General features: G+C 33.6%; 1 protein-coding gene across 2 annotated transcripts in view; it reads left to right on the forward strand.

Moving 5' to 3' along the window:
* ZC2HC1A (zinc finger C2HC-type containing 1A) overlaps window positions 1-19129 on the forward strand; it is a 60772-nt gene extending 41643 nt beyond the window's left edge. The window contains exons 8-10 of one of the 2 annotated variants that reach the window (XM_030839172.2): window positions 6351-6467; window positions 10059-10166; window positions 16548-19129. In XM_030839172.2, the coding sequence (XP_030695032.1) occupies window positions 6351-6467; window positions 10059-10166; window positions 16548-16713 (391 nt within the window). In that variant the 3' untranslated portion in view covers window positions 16714-19129. The remainder of the gene's footprint in view (window positions 1-6350; window positions 6468-10058; window positions 10167-16547) is intronic. The other variant, XM_030839173.2, reaches the window with a different exon arrangement.
* Window positions 19130-22178: the final 3049 nt, after the last annotated feature.

Below are 22178 nucleotides of genomic sequence, written 5' to 3' on the forward strand. Positions count from 1 at the left end.
AAACAGGAGTTTACTTTGAGATATAATGTAATAGATTTGGTAAAACTAGAGAAACAGAATGCATGTAAGGAGCACTTTTTAATTAAAAAAAGAAAAGAAATTAGTTTCTCATACTTTATATTAACAAAAGTGAGAAATAAATGTCTAGGTTTTTTTTTCTTTTTTTTGTGGTACGCGGGCCTCTCACTGTTGCGGCCTTTCCCGTTGCGGAGCACAGGCTCCGGATGCGCAGGCTGAGCGGCCATGGCTCACGGGCCCAGCCGCTCCGCGGCATGTGGGATCTTCCCAGACCGGGGCACGAACCCGTGTCCCCTGCATCGGCAGGCGGACTCTCAACCACTGTGCCACCAGGGAAGCCCAAATGTCTAGTTTTTAAGTATATTTTTGTATGAGTGGAAGCAGGCTTTTCTTATAAGTCAATCTTTTGATGTGTGTGGTTTGTGTGGACCATTATTTAGATTTTTCTGAATTTCTCTGTCTTTTAATATTGATATAGAAATGCCACAACCTAGAATTTCAGAGTTTGGCTTCTTTTGTGGATAACAATGATTTAGGCTGTTGGACTAGGGAAGCTCACTTTGCCATGGAATTGAGATACTACATTATCTATATAGGATTGATGAGTTTAGGATTAAAATTAATTTGTCATTAATTTTATGACAGATTTCAAAACTTTGAGTGCCTCAAATTATCAGAGCTATAGATGTCTACAAAGATACAAAATACCACTTGATAAATTTTTCCCCAAATTATTTCAGACATCATTTTTTTATTTTATCTATTCTGCTTTGTTAGTCGTACAGGACTGAGTGGCTTATTTTCTAAGGGTTCATTCTAATGGTATCAACAATAAACAAGGACCTTCCCTAGGTTAAAGTTTGTCTCAAATTAGAAATAGATTGATACTGTTGCCAAATATTTTTTAAAATGCTCATTCAGCTATGAATATTTGGAAAGCCTGCCAAAATATTGTTCCTTTCTAGATATGCTAATGATATCATAGCAGTTACATGCAACTAGAGATAGTCCTTTTAAAAAGTCTAGGTCAAAATTGAAGAGTTTATCATCTATAGAAATGTATTAGCTTGACAAAAAGTTAAGTGTTTTTGTCTAGGAATACAGGATAATCTAGTGATATTTATCATAACTATAGTAAAATTTTAAAGATCATCATTGAAATCTGCCTTTCATTTAGATTTTCAAAATCTTAAAACACTGGCATGCTCTCATGTATGGAATTTTGATATTTTAGAACAGGTGATCTTTTTGTACTTTTTTTTTTTTTTTTTTTTCCGGTACGCGGGCCTCTCATTGTTGTGGCCTCTCCCGTTGCGGAGCAAAGGCTCCAGACATACAGGCTCAGCGGCCATGGCTCACGGGCCTAGCGGCCCCGCGGCATGTGGGATCTTCCCAGACCGGGGCACAAACCCGTGTCCCCTGCATCGGCAGGCGGACTCTCAACCACTGCGCCACCAGGGAAGCCCCCAACAATTGTTTTTATTGGAACATTGCCACACCCAATTGTTTATATATTGTCTGTGGCTGCATTCATGCTACAGTGACAAAGTTGAGTGTGACAGAGATGGTGTGGCTTACAAAGCCTAAAATATTTACTGTCTGGCTTTTTACAGGAAAAGTTTGCCACTCCCTTTTTTTCTGAATGAGCGAGTTGTCATAGGAATTAGATATTTATAATTTGAAGGTATGGGTTTTAAGGATTCTTCATTTATTCCCAAGAATGGAACTGTTTTTAAGTCATGTGGAATATCTAGGAAGTTAGGCCAAAGATTAGTGTTCCCGTGAACCAAAGGGTTTTTTAAAAAAAACCTTTTATTAATCCATTCAAACACATTACTGTGGTTGAATTGAAAGAACAATAAGAGATTAAAAATACACTTTCATGTTGATTCTGACCAAATCTAGGTGCCAATTTCAGGACATATCCTTGAATTTCGTATGGGATTCTACGTTATGTGTAGAATTGCTTATTCTGCACCAAATTTACCCTGTGTAGGTGTGCTTGCTTGGCTTCAAAATACCTTCCTTTTTCTTCCTTAGCAGTAGCAAGATTTCTTTTACTGCTGAATGGATTTGTTTATTCCTGCCTTAATTTCTTTCATACCTTGGGTGTATCACTGTCATTACTGAATTGGACCCTTTAAAAGAAAAATAGCATAGAGGCACTCTAAAAACATTGATATTGATAGTCCATAATTATTACTATCAAATTGAAATTTCTCAAACTTTGTAAATAATGTAAAAATACATTATAAAGTAGATTTCTCATTGTACTTTTTCAAAATTTATTAACAGAGTAACCCCCAATGTAGATAGATGTATAAATTCAATATTAAAATCAACAAAGGTGATTTTTTTTTCATAACTTGAAACATCTAAGGCCCCTGAGGGCAGGCCAAACATGTAATAGAGAACTCCTGGTTCCTTTACTTGTTTTATTCACTTCCTTAAGTCAGTTACTGATGGTGTGCAAGACCAAGAAAGACATAGAGAAGGAAGGAACTTTGACCAAAGAGCAATCAGTTGGGTTTAAAACTTTAAATTGCTTTTGAAAATATGTCACTACTTTCGCAAAGATTTCAGTTTCTTTTCAAGTATCCCTTTATCTTGTTCCTGCTTTGACTTATCTTTAGTACTACTGAAGGTATAGGGACAGAAAAGAAGGGGTTTAATAGAAAAGGAGACGTGAGCAAAGAAGTGTTCTTGTTCACTAAAATAAATATGAAGATGGTAAATGGTCTGGATCCGAGTCAGTTTAGGGAACCGTTTAAGTATTTGAAAGGTCTTCTTTCATAAACTGATAATTTTACCTTTTAAATTTTTTATTGAAGTATAGTTGATGTACAGTATTATATGTTTCAGGTGTGCAACATAGTGATTCACAGTTTTTAAGGTTATAATCCATTTATAGTTCTTATAAAATATTGGCTATATTCCTTGTGTTGTTCAGTATATCCTTGTAGCCTGTTTATTTTATACATGGTAGTTGGAACCTCTTAATCTCTTGCCCCAAACTCTCCCTCCCTCCTTCCATCTCCGCACTGGTAACCACTAGCTTGTTCTCTATGTCTGTGAGTCTGTTTCTTTTATGTTATATTCACTATTTTATTTTATTTTTTAGTTTCCACATATAAGTGATACCATACAGTATTTGTCTTTCTCTCTCTGACTTATGTTCACTTAGCATAATAATACCCTCCAAGTCCATCCATATTGTTGCAAATGGCAAAATTTCATTTCTTTTTAAGGCTGTATAGTATTCCGGTATGTCTGTGTGTGTGTGTGTGTGTGTGTGTGTATGTATGTATTCATTACATATGTGTGTGTGTATATATGTACATATATATGTATATATCACATCTTCTTTATCCATTCATCTGTTTATGGACACTTAGGTTGCTTCCATATCTTGGCAATTGTAAGTAATGGCACTATGAACATTGGGTGCATGTATCCTTTTGAATTAGTGTTTTTTTTGGATCTGTACCCTGGAGTGGAATTACTGGGCCATATGGTAGTTCTATTTTTAGTTTTTTGAGAAACCTCCTTACCGTTTTCCACAATAGCTGCACCAGTTTACATTTTCACCAGTAGTGTACAAGGGCTCCCTTTTCTCCACATCCTCACCAACATTTGTTGTTTGCGGTCGTTTTGATGGTAGCCTTTCTGACAGGTGTAAGTTTTGATAGCTCATTGTGGTTTTGATTTGCATTTCTCTGATGATGAGCATCTTTTCATGTGCCTGTTGGCCATCTGTAGGTGTCTTTGGAAAAACGTCTATTCAGGTCTTTTGTTTGTTTTTTTTAATGTTGAGTTGTATGAGCTGTTTATATTTTGAATATTAACCCCTTAAAGGTCGTATTACTTGCAAATATTTTCTGCCATTCAGTTGGTTGTCTTTTTGTTTTGTTAATGGTTTCTTTTGCTGTGCAAAAGCCTTTAAGTTTAATTAGGTCCCAGGATAATTTTAAAATGTATTTAATTAGCCCAACATTGACTATTATTTCATGGTATTTAAAATATATATGTAAGCAAAATTTATATGTAAAAACACTTAAATATATAAATTCATTTATATAAAATTATATTTATTAAAAATTATAGAAAATACTTTATGTATAAATTTATGTATTATATAATCTTGATTACATTATGAAATTTTTAAATTTTATTTTTGTACGGTTAGACCTTGATAATAACATAGCATAACAGTAGCAGATTTTACTGGAACATAAGTTCAAGTGATTTGAGCTTAATACAACATATGCTAACATTTAGCCTAAGTAACATTTGAACACACACATACATATACATAGGTAGATATATCAACTGAGTTGAATTTCATAACACAGGTATGTGGTACAGTAAAATCATCATTGGAACTGCCTTTTAATTACGTTTTTAAAATCTGAAAAATACTAGCAGTTTTTTCATATATGGAAAATGTGTAATATTCCCACTAGATAATTACCTTTAGATTTTACTCATCTCCTTTGTTTTATCGTACATAAGATTTTAATAGTTCTTATCATGTTAGAGGAATTCATTTGTAAAATGTTTCTAAATTTTTAAATTTTAATTGCAATAACTTTTTTCTGAGGAAGAAAGTAAGATCTTTTATTTCTTTTTCCAAATCCACAGATGGCTTTTGTGAGATAAACACTGTTTGGAACAATAATGTTTTGATTGTTATTAAGTAATTTAAAGAGAAATCTGATTTCTTAAGTAAAATTCGAAATAGGTGAATTTTCCAGTAATCTCTCACAAATAAAGCCCATAAAATTAATATTCTGAGACATGAGTCTCAGAATTAATGTTCTGAGACTAATGTCTCAGAAATTTCAGAAATTTTGATATATATACATATATTTAATGGAGGCATCTAAAAAATCCTTTAAAATGTTTTTGGGAGTATGATGTAAACACCTAATTTAAGTATCACCACCAGCAAAATATTAATATCACCTTTTACATCAAAATGCCTGCTATGTATAGGATACTGAAGGAACAGAAAGTGGATAAAATGTGTCCTTCCTTAGAGACCCTTATTATCTAGAGGAATGAACAAATTCTTTTTAGACACTAAACTCCTTAGTAAGAACAAAGCATCAGGTCTGTCTTATTTGCCACAATATCCCCAGAATTTAGCATAGTGCCTGATACATAGTAGGTGCTCAGGGTTTAAATGAGTTAAAAAAAAAAAATCCCTTTAAAAAAACTATACCTTTTTTTTTTTTTTTTTTTGCGGTATGCGGGCCTCTCACTGTTGTGGCCTCTCCCGTTGCGGAGCACAGGCTCTGGACGCGCAGGCCCAGCGGCCATGGCTCACCGGCCTAGCCGCTCCGCGGCATGTGGGATCTTCCTGGACCGGGGCACGAACCCGTGTGCCCTACATCGGCAGGCGGACTCTCAACCACTGTGCCACCAGGGAAGCCCGATACTTTTTAAGTTATCAAGCAGTGATGTGTCATTCAGTAGTCATTTAAGATAGTTCTAGTTTCCTAATTTAATTTTCCCTGCTCCCTACTATGAATGGATATTGGTTGGTGATAATATAATTTGGTTGATGTAAAACAATGAGTTCTTTGCAAACCTGTAGTTTTTCTGTTATTCACTAGATGGAAATCCTTTATACTTCTGGTTTAAAAAAAAATTAGTAAGTTTCAGATGGCATGGCCACTTAACCTTTTTACATGTGATTTTTAGAATTGCCATCCACATTTTCATAGGATCATGTTTTACATTTCTCTGGATAAATTTTAGAAATAGTCATTCTTTGTTAGAAAGTCAGATAGAGATAAAGATAAAAATACATTATTTGATTCATTATTCTATATTTGGAATTTTTAAAGGTAGGGGAAATCATAAAATAATAAAGAAGAAAACAGAGAAAGGTTCTATGATTCAAGGAAGGGGAAAATTAGATTATTTGTGAGCTCCACAAGAACAAACGTCAAATCTGTCTTTATTTACCAGACCAACAACTTTCAGTTCATCTCTGGCTTCACAAATTTTCTTTGAAACAAATCCTTCTAAAGTTTTTTTTTATTGATTCCATTGCCCTGCTGTGTATAAGTGTGGGATTTGTTAGGATATTTATCAAAATTGGCAGGGTGGCCTGCATAGTCAGCATATTCATATCTAATAATGGACATTGTATGAACTATCTGAGGATTCTTTTTTGACGTTAGTCCTTACCCTGGCAGATAATTAAGAGCTTGGGGGTTGGTTTTCTGATGAACCAGAATAATGTCTTAAAAAATTTTTTTTTTAATATAAAGAAACAAACAGTAGCATTCTCCTTATGGGTACACCTTTATATATTTTAATAGTAAGATGGACAAGTTAGGCCCTCCACTTCGAACTGGAAGACATGTGCAAAGGTTGCATGACAGTGATACAAAATCAGACAGTGCCATCAAAAGACATGAGTTATTACCCATTTACAAGTAAGTATTTGTAACTCAGTTTGATTAATCTTTTTCAGATATTTCCTTAAAGGCTTTATATAACGGAACACTGTAAATTTGTACATTCCTATACTTAATTTTTTTTTTTATTTTAATCATTTTTAAGCCAAGAAGTACTAAATACTCTTCTAGGATTTATCACACTTTGATTTTTGATGAACATTTCTATTGTCCTAAATCTGTTTTTAGAGCTTTCATTTTATTCCATTAAATTTTAATTTTTAGGGGGTCGAAATAGGAGTCACCTTCAATAATTGTTATTTTTATGAAGCTCTTTTTTAGGAGTAACATTTTTTAAAGAAGAATACGGGGAATATTACATCATATATAACACTGTTAGATTATCTTTTAGTTAAGCAGACGATAAATTATTATAAAAAAGCTGGAGAAAAAAGAAATCTTAGAAAACATTCAATCCAGGATCCTCAGTCTTTTTGTTAGATGCTTACAAATTCCACATAAAACAGGGAAAAGGTTATGACACTGCCAAGCACACTCCCCTCTGTGTACTGGCCTAGCAGACTGAGTGAGGCAAGAGTGGCAGTGGCAGTCTTGGAGCTCTCCTGCACAGGCCTTCAAGGTTTACTAGTTTGGGCCCCCAAAGCAAGTCTAGCCCTCTCATCTTAAAATGATGAACTTAGGGTCTCATAAGTTAAACTACATATTAACATTGAAAAATATGTTGTTAAATAGAGTTTACTTAGTTAAATTTTAAACCAAGGCCCGCTACAACATTCTCTTAACACTAGATTATAATAAATTTAACTAGATATACAATAAAACAAAGATGGGAAAAGTCTTTGATGCATTAGCAGCCATCATGTGTTATTCTTAAGTAGTTAGTGATAAATCCTAGAAGGAAAAATTTGTGCCCTGAGCCTTTTTCTTTGTACTCCAGCTCTCTGTACTCTCTGAAGCAGATCTCAAAGAAACAGTGATTAGCAGTGAGGTAGATTAAGTGCAGTTCCAAAATTAAACCTTCTTTGTTATTGCTTGAACTACAGCAGGCAGACTATAGATACATAATATGGGTAGCACTTTTCAGACTCTGGCCAGGAAGAAAAATGTGTTGACCATGTGAGACTGGGGCAACGTGTTTTAAGTACTGCTCAAAATGGTTCTAGTTCTCCAGTCTCTTAAGAATGGTTCTCAACATTCCGATTCTACTTCATAGATGTTACTAAAAGTACACGATTGGCATTGAATAATGGAAGCTGTAGTTGATAACCTTATATTTTTCTTTAATTTTTAAAATTTTCTAATTATTTGAATAACTATTGATAATGAAGTTGTGTGTGTATATGCATGGGTTTGTTCGCATTATCTATATATCTCATGTACATATTATATGAAGGTGGTAGGATTTCTAACAAGACTTTATTCTAGAGCCCCCTCAAAAAAGAAATGTGTCCTTCCTGATTCTCTTATAACTCTTATTACTTGGAGGAATTGCCATCCTTTGGCAATGAATTTTCAGAGATTGAGTTCCTAAAAAGGCATGTGATAGTTCTACAACATCCCTAGAGAGGCTGTATAAAAGTAGAGTAGAATACACCTCATGGATGGGCTTGCATATTGAATATAAGATTTGTAATAAGACCCACCTAAATTCAAGTTCAAACATTCTGGCCATGTAATAGCTTTGCACTTCACTTAATCTCTGAATATGAGTTTCTTCAACTTTAAAATGGGAATAATATTTTCTGAGATTTTTGTGAAGATTAAAGAAGCAAAGTATGTATAGTACCTGGTATCATATTTGGCATGCAATGGGCATTTGAAAAATAGTAGATGTTGTTATTTCCTGCATGTATTTTGGAGATAGCCCTTTAAAATTTTGGGAGACTCTCTCCAACTTTGCTGTATAAGTAGAAAAGGAAGAATTTCAGCCAGTTTGAGAACTTCCAATATAAAGGCATTTTTTAAAGTATCCTACTTGATCATATAACACAACATTGCTTATCTCTGAAATGAAAAGATTTGACTAAATTTCTAAAGAGTGGGAGGGAATTAACACTGTATTGAACATCTTACCCCTGGTTCTGCAACATACTGACTGTGTCTGTCACCTTGGGTAAATTACTCTTTGCCTCAGTTGCCTCCTTTGTAAAATGGAATTATTAATCCTTCCTACTTCATAGGATTATTTTGAAGATTGAGTTTTATATGAAGGCAATTAGAAAAGTAGCTATACCAAACGTAGTAAGCACTGTTATATAAATGTTAATTTGTAGTAGCAGTAGCCATAGTAGTATTACCACCATCAACTATGCTAAATGTTTATAAAAATTACAATTTATATATCTAACTTTCTGTAAGATAAGCGATGATGGCCATATCTTATAAATGAGGGAACTTGGACTCAGAGAGATTGCCACTACCACAGAGTTGTTCAGAAACAGTTGGAATTTGAATCCAGATTCATCTGAATTCCAAAGCCTATACTTTTACCATTATTACCTCATATAGTTTACAAGCTTTCTTTGATTCTGACAGTTTCAGAAAGGGAATTCAGTTATGATCCAACCACAACTTCTTCTTTACTGGTAACAGGTAGCCCAGGCTGTATAGTTGGTGAAATTAAATCTTTATATTAACCCACTTATTTTAGCTGCTCTTTCCAACAACAGACTTTCGTAAATAGAATATTATCCTTTTAAAATGGTTAGCTGATTTTTTTAACCACACCTCATACGCTTTTAACATTATTATTTAAGTTATTCATAGGCACTTAACGAAACACATCTCTATTTTGAGGGAACTGTAGATTTCAACTTTAAAAAATTTGAAACCTTTTAGAATGATTAACTTATAAATTTCATCTAAAGAATATATACATATGTCAAATGATTTTATATACCATCAAGATAATGTTAGTAAATGCAGAATGCTTTGGTTTATCCTTAGTATTAAGGATTTCAGTTTTGAAATAATCATTTGGATTTTAATCTTTTGAATTTACCTCTCTACAGCTTCTAATTATTATTATTTTTTATTGGAGTATAATTGCTTTACAATGTTGTGTTAGTTTCTGTGGTACAATGAAGTGAATCAGCTATATGTATACCTATATCCCCTCCCTCTTGGACCTCCCTCCTACCACCCCCTCCAGCCTCCCCCATCTAGGTCATCACAGAGCACTGAGCTGAACTCCCTGTGCAGCAGGTTCCCACTAGCTCTCTGTTTTACACATGGTAGTATATTTATGTCAAACCTAATTTCCCAATTCGTCCCACCCTCCCCTGCCCCCTGTGTCCACATGTCCATTCTCTACGTCTGCGTCTCCATTCCTGCCCTACGTATAAGTTCATCTGTACCATTTTTCTGGATTCCACATATATGTGTTAATGTACAGTATTTCTCTTTCTGGCTTACTTCACTCTGTATGACAGACTCTAGGCCCATCCACATCCTTCACATGACCCAATTACATTCCTTTTTATGGCTGAGTAATATTCCATTGTATATATGTGCCTAATTATTTTTCTAATCATGTAAATAAGCAATTTGAGAAATAAATGCTTACTATTCAGTAGGTTTTTCATTATGCCATCTCTTTCTCTCTTCTAGAGCTAACATCAAACCTCGAAATTCCACACCACCTAGTTTGGCTAGAAATCCTGCCTCAGGTATGCTTACAAGCAAAAGAAAAACATATACTGAGAGCTACATGGCCAGGTATGTTTAGCTCTGATATTCTAATAACTAAAATAAAAATGAGTATATGCTGCTTTTCAAGGACCATATACAAAAATTTCTATCAGGCTATTTATAGAAAATCTAATTTTTCCTTTGCTATATGATTTAATTTGGCTTTTATGTTATACACTAAAGAAATAGTTTGGGCATAAATAATGTTTTCTTATACCTTATAATCTTTATGGTAAATACTCAAGGATGTTTGTTCATTTACAATGGATGCATTTGTTTTTTATGTCTTAATTTTAACTGCAACATGCTTATTTTTACCTCTAGAAATTGAATTGACCCTTTACACCACTGCTATTATAATTTTCAGCAGCGTTTTTAATACATTTAAATTCCCCTGCTGAGATTGTGATTATCTATGTACTTCCCTTTCTGATCTGTCACAGTATTTGTACAGCTTCGACATTCACTCTGTTTTTAAGTATATAATGAAATCATTTCAGTTATATTTATTTTTTATATGTATCCCAATTTATTCCAGAAGGTTTTAAGGAAAGGTACAGAAGGCCATGATGTATAGTGAGATACAGCATTTTTTTTAAATGAAGGAAGAATAGGAAAAGGAAAGACGAGAAATGGAAAAAGGAATGGGGTTAGTCCACAAAATGTGTGTCATGAGACCCTGGAGATGGACTAGCCCTGGGACACAAAGTGGAGTTTGAACTTTGTTTTAGGAGCCAAAGTACAGGAGAGGATAGGAGTAGTTACATGATTCATGATGTCTAAAACATAAAAATAAATCACTCTCTCTGTGAAAGTACAACTAGTTCTGAGGCTTCAAAAGTTCTCCTTTGATTTCTCATAAGGAGACACTGGATAACTTAATTGTTAACTTCTTAATTAACATCCCTACTGAATCCATACTAAATATGGCAGTGGATTTCATAGGGTGTTTTTTTTAAGATGCCCTCAATGCAAGCCTATAATGTGACATCCTATGATTCACCAAAACCAGTTGTGATGTGGGTGTGTTATGTGTAACTGTATATATTGTCTGCTTTTGTTGTAAGTATGTAACCTGTACATAGTCATTATTCAGATTTAATCCGGGGATAGATTTTCAAGTATCTAAGATGCTAGCTCTCCATTCTGGTTGCCCATTAAAAAGAAGCATCTGTGGAGCTTTCTGAAAATGAACACGTCAGGGTCCCTCCCTGAGATTTTGATTTCTTTAATTTGGAGAGTGGGATCTGGGCATCTGCCATTTGGAAAGTTTTAAGAGTGATGCCTATGCATAAGATGAGGACCGTAGAGGAATTGGTGAATTGCTGTCTTTTCAGCTAGATTCTGTAAGAAATATTGTTTGTCTCACCTGAGGTTTTAATACATGTTAAATATCAAAGAAGTTAACTTATGTTTCTTAGAGTCCTGGAGTGTGGTTGTACTATGTTGTTGTATATGTGTGGAACCATGTTTTGAATCAATGCTGAGTATAAGATTAACATTCTTATAAAATGGAAAACTTAATAAATACATATGATTGAATAAAAGGATCATTTTGTCTTTCCAAAGAGGTGGACAAAAGAAGTGTCAACAGGCAGGAGTAAAAATCACATTAAAAAATGTTTGGCTTCTTCTTTTTTTTTTTTACTTTTTAGAGCTTTATATGTGATAGGAAGGCTTGAGCCTTACTCACTTGACTTATACTCTGCCCCCATCCCAGACAGAAATAATTATAACCATAACAGATAGAGAATTCTCAGAGATTTACTTTTCTGGCAGAGTGATAGACTACATTTCCAGGACAACCCCTCCCACCCAAAACACCTAGAAATGCTAGATAAAAAAGAAAAAATATCTTTCTGAATGTATAGCTTAGCTCTCAGAAAAGTAACGGGAACTTCTACAGACGAAAATATAAAGGAAGCTAGAGGTCAAATTGTAAATTAACTGTCACACTGCAGCTACATTTGAGGTTTTCAGTGATCTTCACTATGTAGAGACTTGAGTTTTAAGGTCGTTGTGGTAGAGAGGAGTTGACTTCTTGGACTTGTACAAAATGAAGTGTTAAAAACAACTTTTCCTTACCCTTCCCGCCGTTCCCGCCGTGCCTCTTGCTCTAAGCCAAGACTCTTGAAAGATTCAGTAAGGAGTCTTCTTAGACTTAGCCAGAGATACTTATATGACAGTATATTACATTTGTCACTGGAATTGTGTACAGAAATATAGGATAATAGCAGGGCAGTGTTAGGTGTTTCTCTTTCATGGGAGCCCTTGCAGCGGTCCTGGAGCTCGTCTTCCTTGGCTGTCTAGCTGACAGCTTAGGTGTGAGAGAATAAGTTCTCATAGGTGGGTGTAGGGACAGTTTAATGAGAAATCCTTTGTCCCCAAAGGGAACCAGTATCTCATATAACAGTTTCATAGGCATAGCTTCCAGGTTATCCTGAGGGAGATATCCAGTTTCAGTGGACTGCTTACAAACACCGTTGCCTAGAAACACAGCTGGCATTTCACCTATGTTGGGTTTTCATTAAACAGAGCTAGGAAGTTATCCCAAGGTCAAATATGTCCACAGAAAAGGAGAAAGAGTGTGTTAACCCTTCTCTCACAGTAATCAAAGGGTTATCTCTCAGTGAAAGGATGGACTAGGAAAAACAATTTTTTTTTACCACCCAGGAATAAGAGACTCCAAGGAAACTTGTCTGTCTCAGCCATGGCTCAGAGGGATGTGAGAATTCTCACCAATAATTCATAACTATAGGCGCACCTTCCCATGAGTTTAAGGTTTGAAAGCACAACATCTGCATATTCTAAGAAATTCTTAACTGAAAAAATAGCTTAGATACTCTTGGTTTAAGAGCTTCCTTGGAGCTTGTAAAAGCAAAAGCAAAAGGAATCATCTCTGGTGTGAAATGCTGTTAACCCAGGCCTCCTGATTCTCACAGGTAAACATGAGCTTGCAATTCTGAATTACAGGACACACATGGAAATTTCACACTGTACAAGGAAACAAGGAATCAGTCATGAAAGCAAAAAAAACGAACACATGTGCCCATGACTTATGATACTGAAATCATCATAATTATGACTTGTAAAATAAGTCAGTTTGAAGTATATAAGGAAACAAGACAGGGAATTGAAGTCATTGACAGTGATAATATACTATCAAAAAAAGATTAGAGCATCTTTACAAAAGAACCAAACAACTCAATATAAGGGGAAAAAACCTCAAAAGATGGTGTTTAAATTGTAGATGAGACCCGGCTGAAGAAGAGAGGAGTGAACTAGAGGAAAGATTCAAAGACATTATCTAGAGTGTAGTCCTAAGAGAAGGAAAGCGTGAGAGAGATTAAAAATCATAGGTGGTAAAATAAGGTCTATGATGTGTTGAGTCAGAGGTCGAAAGAAACTAGAGTGAGTGAGAGGCAACATTTGAATAATTTATACCTGCAAATAATCCAGGATTAATGAAAACCATGAGTTCTCATAATCAAACAACAACAGTCCCAAGCAGGACAAATGAAATGAAAACAACATGTAGATGCATTGTAATGAAACTTGGGAAGACAGACCATGAGGAGGTCTTAAAAGTAGCCACAGAGGAAAGACGTTACTTAGACAATGTGAGGATCACCCAGCTAGTACAGAGCTAGCTTGCAACACTTGGAGCCAATAGACAATGGAAATCGATCCACACATTCAGGGTGCCGAGGGAAAATAACTGTGGACCTTTGATTGTTCACCAGCTGAACCAGTGGTTCTCGAGCTTTAATGTGCATCAGAATCCCCTGGAGCACTGATTTCAACACAGCTCGTTGTCCCCACCTGAGGATTTCAGAGTCAGTGGGGTCTGGAGTGGGGCACAGGTTTGCATTTATAGTAAATTCTCACGTGATGCTGATGCTGCCAGATTAAGGACATCTCTTTGTGAACCACTGAGCTCTACTGTCAGTCCAAGAATGAAAATGAAATAAAGCTGTTTTCAGACAAAAAATATTGAGAAAATTTACCAGCTGTAGACCGTGACTAAAAGAACCTTCAAAGGGGGTATCTTGGGAAAGAGTTAAGTGTCCAGAAGAGGAGGAATTTTGCAAGGCGGACCGGTGAAGAAATCAGTAATTAAGTAAATCGAAACTAATAGTACATGAAATAATAAAGATAAAACAGAAATTAATGAAATAAAAAGATTATAATGGAGAGCATTAAGGAAAAAAACTGGTGGTCAAATAGGAGCTTCCTCCCGGATGGTGCTCAGCAACTGCAAGAGATCCTGATTAGACCAGTAGATCCGAATCTTGGCTTCTGTATCTTTGTTGGCAGGAGGTAGAGAGGGAGCTTCAGAATTCTGTGTGGTACTTCACCTTTAATTAATTCAAATTCTCATCAGCCTGCTGTCATCAGGTTGAATTTTGTCAGGCCCTTTGTTCTAATTTACTTTGTTGTCACAACATGCTCCAAACTCTTTCATTCTTCATCCCCTCTACTGCAATCCTAACGGCTCTGACCAGTCTCTGCCACCCTTTACCATGTCCTCTTTGCTTTATTGTTTTCTAGCTGACATGCTATATATGTTATTTATGTTGTTTCTTCTCCATAAAACTAAGCTCCCTAGGCACAGGGATTCTTATCTGTTTTGTTACTGCTCTTAACTCTAGGATCAAGAGGAGTACTTTACGTAAACTAGGCTCCCAGTAAATATTTTTAAATGAGTAAGTGAATGAATAACACATGATGAAGACTCACAAAACGAGAAGGTTGGTTGATTTAAAATGATAAACTTCTCAAGATGGATCAACAAAAAAGGAGAGACGGTACAAATAATATGCAGAATGAAAAGAGGAATGCAACCACAGATGCAGCAGAGATTTAAAATTATAAGAACAACTTTTTGCCAGTAACTTGAAACAGATAAAATGCACAATTTCCTAGAAAAATATAACTTTTGAAAACTTATTTCAAATGAACTAGAAACTATAATCATTAAAGAAATTGGATCAGTAATTAAACTATGCTTGCTTCCTCACTGCACGAGTGCACGTACACACACATACGGTGTACACACACACACACACAGACACACACACACAAAATGGGCTCATGATAGTTTTATATAGTAAGTTCTACCAAACTTTTCCAGGGGAGTGAGGTGAAAAACAACATTCTTCAACTTATTTTCAAAGGTTAGTGAAACCGTGATATCCAGACTAATGAGAGAATGCAAAATTATGATCAGGCTTACTTATAAACTTGAAAATACATATAAAAATCTCCAAGAAATTTATCAAACCCAGGCCACAGACGTGAAATTCATGACACTGTAGATTCATCACAGAAAATGATTGATTTAACATTAGAAAGTCTATTAATATAATTTTTCACATCAACAGATGGAAGGGTTAAAAAATATTCGTCAAATAATAATATATGATTTACCACCTATTTTTGATTTTTTTTAAAAAAGCTCTTAGAAAATTGGGAATAGAAGGGAATGTCGTTAAATTGACAAGAACGCTAGATTTACTAGAACCCTACATCACTCTTCATATTTAGTGGTGGCATGTAAGAAGCATTTTCTGTAAAAGCAGAAATAACACAAGAATGTCGGCTATAATTTCTATTTTCATCTAGCTAGTGTAGTAAAAAAAATTAAAATTACAAGACATGGAAATAAGGACACAAAACTGATATATTTACATATATATATTATGATTATATATAGAATACCTAAAAAAAGACAAATTAATAAATAATAATGAAGTCTTTTAATAAATTTGCTGGTTTTCTTATTATTATATTGAAAGTTATTGCGATCTGTTTATCAGCAACAAACAGAAAATGCAGTCTTCAGAAACATTCTCTCTCTCTCTCTCTCTCTCTCTCTCTCTCTCTCTCTCTCTCTCTCACTTAAGGTATTTAGGAATCAATTTAAAAACCAAGCAAGAAGTTTAACTTTGATGGAGAAAATTACAAAACTTCAAAGATGAAATATACCTTCTTTATAAAATAGAAAATTCAATATTATAAAGCTATCTATTCTCTCCTAAACCAGTGTATAAATTCTGTGCCATTTTCAAACAAAGTTTATGAATCCTGACAAGTTCTTTACATATGAAAGAACGAAAGCCTAACATTAGCCAGGACAAGTTAAAGAATAATGCATGAATGATTTGTGAAGCTATAGTAATTAGTGTGATACTGATTCAAGGGTAGACAAATAGAACAATGGATCATGATGGAGTGGTTAGAAAAAGACCCCATGGATTTTGTTTAATCTGAACTAGAAGAATATTAACAATGAGATTAAGCAAGCTTTTAGTTACACTTAATATTATGTTCTGTTTCCCAAGGCTTACAGATTGAAAACTACTGACATGAACTTTGTGTTTCTACTCTCTTTCTGTACCTCCCCAGGCCAGATGGAGACTATGTCTCCTCACTTAATGGTGGAAACATTAAAGGCATTGAAGGAAACTCAGTGGGACACTTACCAAAATTCTGCCATGAGTGTGGGACTAAATACCCTGTAGAATGGGCAAAGTTCTGCTGCGAATGTGGCGTTCGAAGAATGGTTCTGTGAACAGAATCCAAACAGAAAAAGAGCTAAGTCCAGAATTTTATGACTGTTGCTGCTTGGACATCTAGAGCACTTCCTCTAGTGATCTTGTGCTAAAATCATTCATAATACTTTTTTCAACAGTTTTTGGAGCATAATCCTTTGGCTGTGTAATGTGTGTGTGTATATATGTGAGTGTACATATACTGTATATAATAAATACCTGACAACCTAAACTGTGCCATACAAGGAGATGTTCACTTATCAGTCAGAAAATAATTTCAAGTGGAATCATTAACTTAGGTATTACTTTTCTGTTGTTGTTAAAGCACATTAAGCATACCTCCACCAACTCTCAAACACTAGTGCTTAGCCCTTTAAGCTTGAGGATGATCATTACTTTGAGCAGAAAATCAGAATAAACATTTTTATTATTGGTACCTATTTTCAGATAGTATCATTTAGGATGGGATGCTTGGAATTTTGGAACTGAAGAGAATATTTTTAGTTACACTTAGTTATGTGAGGTCATTTTTCTGTAGAGCTCTTTAATTATTAATTTTATAAATATTTTTTAGAAGGAGAGGGGAAAAAACCCCCTATGGTCTCTGTTGCCCTTTACTCGGTGTATTATTGATTATATAATTTAGAGATCTTTGCTCAATTCTTTAAAATGCAATTATGCAATTATTTTTTTGGAGATACAAGGCTGAAAATACAGATGTATCTCATTCTAGTTATAGCTGAATGATTTTTTAACTGTGTATTAGTTGAACATATATTCTTTCTAATTTCACTTTTTTCCTTTCTTTTCCATAAACTCATGTCTGAACAGTAATTTTAATTTGCTACTTCATTTTTGCAAAGTTTGCATATTAATTATTTAATAGAAGATGCAAAAAACTCCTTGCAAAATCTTGCATTTATATCTATGTACTTGATTTAGAAGAAATCATATTAATGGATTTTAAAACAAACCATCTCACCTAATAGACAGTAACTTCCATAATTAATCATTAGTGCAGGGCATGCAGGTTTAAAAGGATTTGAATTTTAGTCACTTGAAGTATAGTTATATGTAGTTATGGGTAGGTTAAGAGAACATCTAATTTTTCCTACTCATACTTCCTTTCTAGTGTTAAACACTGGATCACCATTCACATCAGAATAAAAAGCCACTGAAAATGCATTGCTTTAATGGATAGCTGATTTATTATGTAATTAAACATTCACAAAAATGTAATTATACTTCCTCTTTAACTTTGACTAAAATACCGCTTTTAGTCATTGTCACTTTCAGTGTAACATAGTATTTAGTAGTAGACACCTTTGATTGCTTGTGCAGCCATATTCAGTAATTCAGTAGTAGTTTCTGTCGAATCAAACCTAACAGAGCCTTGATCTTATTATAAAGGTACAAGCAGAGCTATATAGGTAGTTTCTAACTTCTTATTTATGATTCTGATCAATTGTAAGGATCATTGTAGAAATTTGTGGCTTATAATTTTCTCTGAAATTTATTTATACATATACTTTATAATTTTATTCATTAGTTTTTTTGTTTTGGGTTTTTGTTTTTTTTTTTTCCATTTGGGCAGGGGATAACTTAGTAGGAATGGGAATTATTTACCTTATAGTTTCTTTCCTTTCTATTAATTTTTTTTCTGGTTGCCTTTATTCAATCATATTGGTCAAAAGGAAGGGTCAAAAGTCAAAAAAAATATTACAGCTTATTCCATCAACTAGAATAAGCTGTAATAAATTTAGGAGAATAATGTACATATTAGGATTCCATTTCAATAGTTTGTTCTTCTGTTCTAATTATTATAAATCATATGAAGAAGAACTTCAAACTCTTGTCTTGATCTAGAATTGAGCACTGTCTTCTTTCAAATATTTTTAAAGATCACATTTTTTGTCTGCCCAAGGAAGGGATAGGTGAATGAGCTTAAAGTGGCACATGTTTGTTTCTCACTGAATTTTACTGTGGCAAGTAAATGTTATAATGTACTACATGGAAATGGGTTGGTAAGAAATCATCTAATTCCAGAACCCAGAGATTATTATAAACAGTAAGTAGGTGAAATATATTTATGAATTATGAACCATGATGCAATGTATTTAAATGCATTTTTATATTACTTGCATATATTATTCTCATGTTGATTTGTTGTGCAATAGTTCAGTTTTTAAGAAATTTTCCTTGATCTATGCATCACTTATTTTATTTTTATTTATTTTCACAAGTATTTTCCATTGTGGTAGGATAAAAATATGACTGTAAGCATAAATTAAAAATGTAAAAATTGCTTATGTAATATTCTGAAAGTTATTAGCTTGGAAAAGTAAGATTATTATGGCTGTTGTTGTCTCTTGTTCACTGTTTTTTAATTACAAATAATGTCTTCATTTTTGAACCTGTTCAATAAAGACATGAAGCAAAAAAATGCTAGTTGGTTTTCACTGATGTCTTATCTTTTATCCAGAAACAGGTAGAAAGATAGGAATGTACTGAAATATAAAGAAAATATTCGAAGTCAGAATATAGACTTTTTAATGAGAAGAGTTCTCTTTGGCAGTTTTTTTGTGCTGTCAGCTTTTAAAAAAATTATTACTATTTTATTGAATTGAAATGTTTTATAACTTCAAAGCATTATAAATGTTTTTTCACAAGATTTTTAAGGCATAGAAACATTCTCTTCATAGCCAATAAAATTTAGCAGTTGAAAACATTAGGGAAATCAAGGTTGATAGGAAACATTATGGATATTTCTAATTAGTTAATATACAGTTGAATGGCAGAAAGTATTTGTGATGACTACTTAGTGATTTAGATCATCATATTTAAAATTTTAAACAGGAGCTGTCTCGTGAAAAAATCAGATTAGACATGTTTAATTTGCACTCAATTTTCCTTAGGCTAGAGGTGGACACTTTCTACCATGAGTAGAAGCTCAGGGAATGAAAAAATAGTAGAATAGGTACATAGCTACAGAAAGTCAGCAGAACTCTTATGTCTTTATTAGCATTGCAGATATATGTATTTTTATATGCTAAGTATATTTTCAGTTTTTTAATGGTAAGTGTATTTTTAGTACTAAGGTTGATTTTTTTCAACTGACTATGTTATTGCATAGAGCGGTGGAGAATCATTGAAACAAAGTTTATGGTAGCCACACTCATTTTTATTTTCATTTAGAAAATTTTTAGTTAAATGTTATTGTCATGACATTCATTATTTTTATACAATTTTGCTTTTATATGTGAATTGCTTTTTTGCCACTAGAGGGTGCTTTTGGATAATCTATATTGCCAGCCTCCAGCTATTACTTGAAGGCCGCTCAGCAATAAGTATATTTTTTTGATAACGTGAAATTACAGAGATTTAAAAGATGTAGTTTTTTGCTGTTTATTTTGTCATGATTTTAATATCCCATATGTTTTTTTGTTTGTTTGTTTTTAAGAAACCTAGTGTAGCTCATTTTGGGTACCAGCCTGGCAGGTTTTGATAGAAATATTTCATATTAACACCTCACATAATTTTGTTAGCAAAATTATGTATCTCAAACATATTACTTATGCACATTACCAAATAATTCTTGTACTATTACTTTAACATTTCATCTTAATTGTATAACAGTTACAGTCTCCTTTTAAGATGGGGATTTTTTTTTTCCTTCAATCAGCTAGTCTTAACATTATATCTAACATACGCAAGTGACATCGATTTAGATAGGTGCTAAATAAGTGGTTACACCAACTAATGTAAGATGCACAAAGCTAACACTTTCCAAACAGTTAAAAAAATGCTTTACATGTTCTTAAATCTATGAAATGCTAGGAATCAAGAGATATAAGTAAAATGTGATTTAGTCCCTGTCTTGAAGTTGATAATTTATTTGGAAAAGCTGTTATATAAACAGACAATTACAACTTAGGACAAAAAGAAGGATTTTTAAAAATTGAAGTATAGTTGATTTACAGTGTTGTGAAAGGATTCATCGTACTGGAACTTTTCCTTACCAAAGTACCAACAAAATGCTTTATTAAGCGTTGAAGCTTCTTATCACAAGTCATACAGTTGACCATTTCCTATTTTCTTTTTTTTTCCTTCCTTGTGCCAATGCTTAGGAGAAAACTTGGTAGAATATAAGTGAGAGCTGCACCACCTTTTAGTGGGGAAAAGGCAAGTGACAGTGGAGAAGGATATGTGTGTGGTGGGGTCTGTCAGAGCTGTAAAATGTGAACTTACGTGGACTGTCCTGAGGACTGAGGAAAATCAGTACTGAGTAAAAGTTACTGAAAATTCCAGCTGTTCAATCTTATCTCACATAACTCTTCACTTTAACTTTCACTGTCCTTTTTTTTTTTTTTTTCCTATCTGCTCCGTTTCTATGCCTGTTTTGAATCTGCAACAATAAGGCCAGGGTTAGGAGGCTGCCAGTATTGGTGAGTAGATTATACTTGACAATGAAATGCTGATTTTCACTCATCAAATCAGCGATCTTAAATTATAATAAAACTGAAAACCATCTGGGGCATTAAGATAAATGTCCTTATCTACTGATGGCGGAGATATAAATTGATGATACTTTTTGAAGAAGTTGACTAAAATTTACTTTAAAAGCCTTTAAAATACACATGCCTCATAACCCAGTAATTTTATTTCTAAGATGTATTTCTTCTTGAAGGAGTAATCTAAAGAAAAATATTTATGCAGAATACATTTAATAGTACTACTATTTGTAGTGATAAAAATTAGTAAGTTAATAAAGCACTTTCAAATAATTTTTAATGGCATGATGAGGTTATGTTTTATTAGGACAAACAGCCTAAAATAGGGAATGTGTGTAAAATATGATTCCAGCTATATAAAAGATTGCACAAATAAAAAGGCTTGAAATATATTCCTTATCATATTTTCCTTGTTTCTACTAAGTATTTGTGATGTTACATATTCTTTATATTTTTTGTATTGCCAATTTTTAAATGAATATATAATACTTTTTTAATCTTTAAAAAATGAGGGTTATGTTTTTCAGAATCACTTGTATGTGATAATCGTTTATTTAAAATCACTACCTCATCTTCATTTGTTTTCTGACATTCACAAATGTAGATGATAGCCCTTGTAATATAGTTAAGCTAGTTTGTTTCTGATACCTGTTGCTGAAAGTGGTTTCTGTCAACTCTATGTATAATTTTAATAAGATAATTTTTCTTGAATTTTAGTCGTATTATATTCTTGTATAGCCCTCCTTCCCTTAACTGTTTATCACCTGTGATTTGAAGAGTCCAAGGAATACAAGTGAAATTTTAATTTATAGAGCATAAAGTAAAAATTAAACCTGGTCTAAATATTTTAGAGGTTTTTTGGTTTTTGCCATTCCATTTTTGAGCTGCGGGGGCAAAAAAATATATGTGTGTGTGTGCGTATATGTGTGTGTGTATATGTGTGTATGTGTGTGTGTATGTGTGTGTGTATGTGT

Source organism: Globicephala melas, chromosome 17 (genome assembly GCF_963455315.2).
Source record: "Globicephala melas chromosome 17, mGloMel1.2, whole genome shotgun sequence".
NCBI classification, from domain to species: Eukaryota; Metazoa; Chordata; class Mammalia; order Artiodactyla; family Delphinidae; genus Globicephala; species Globicephala melas.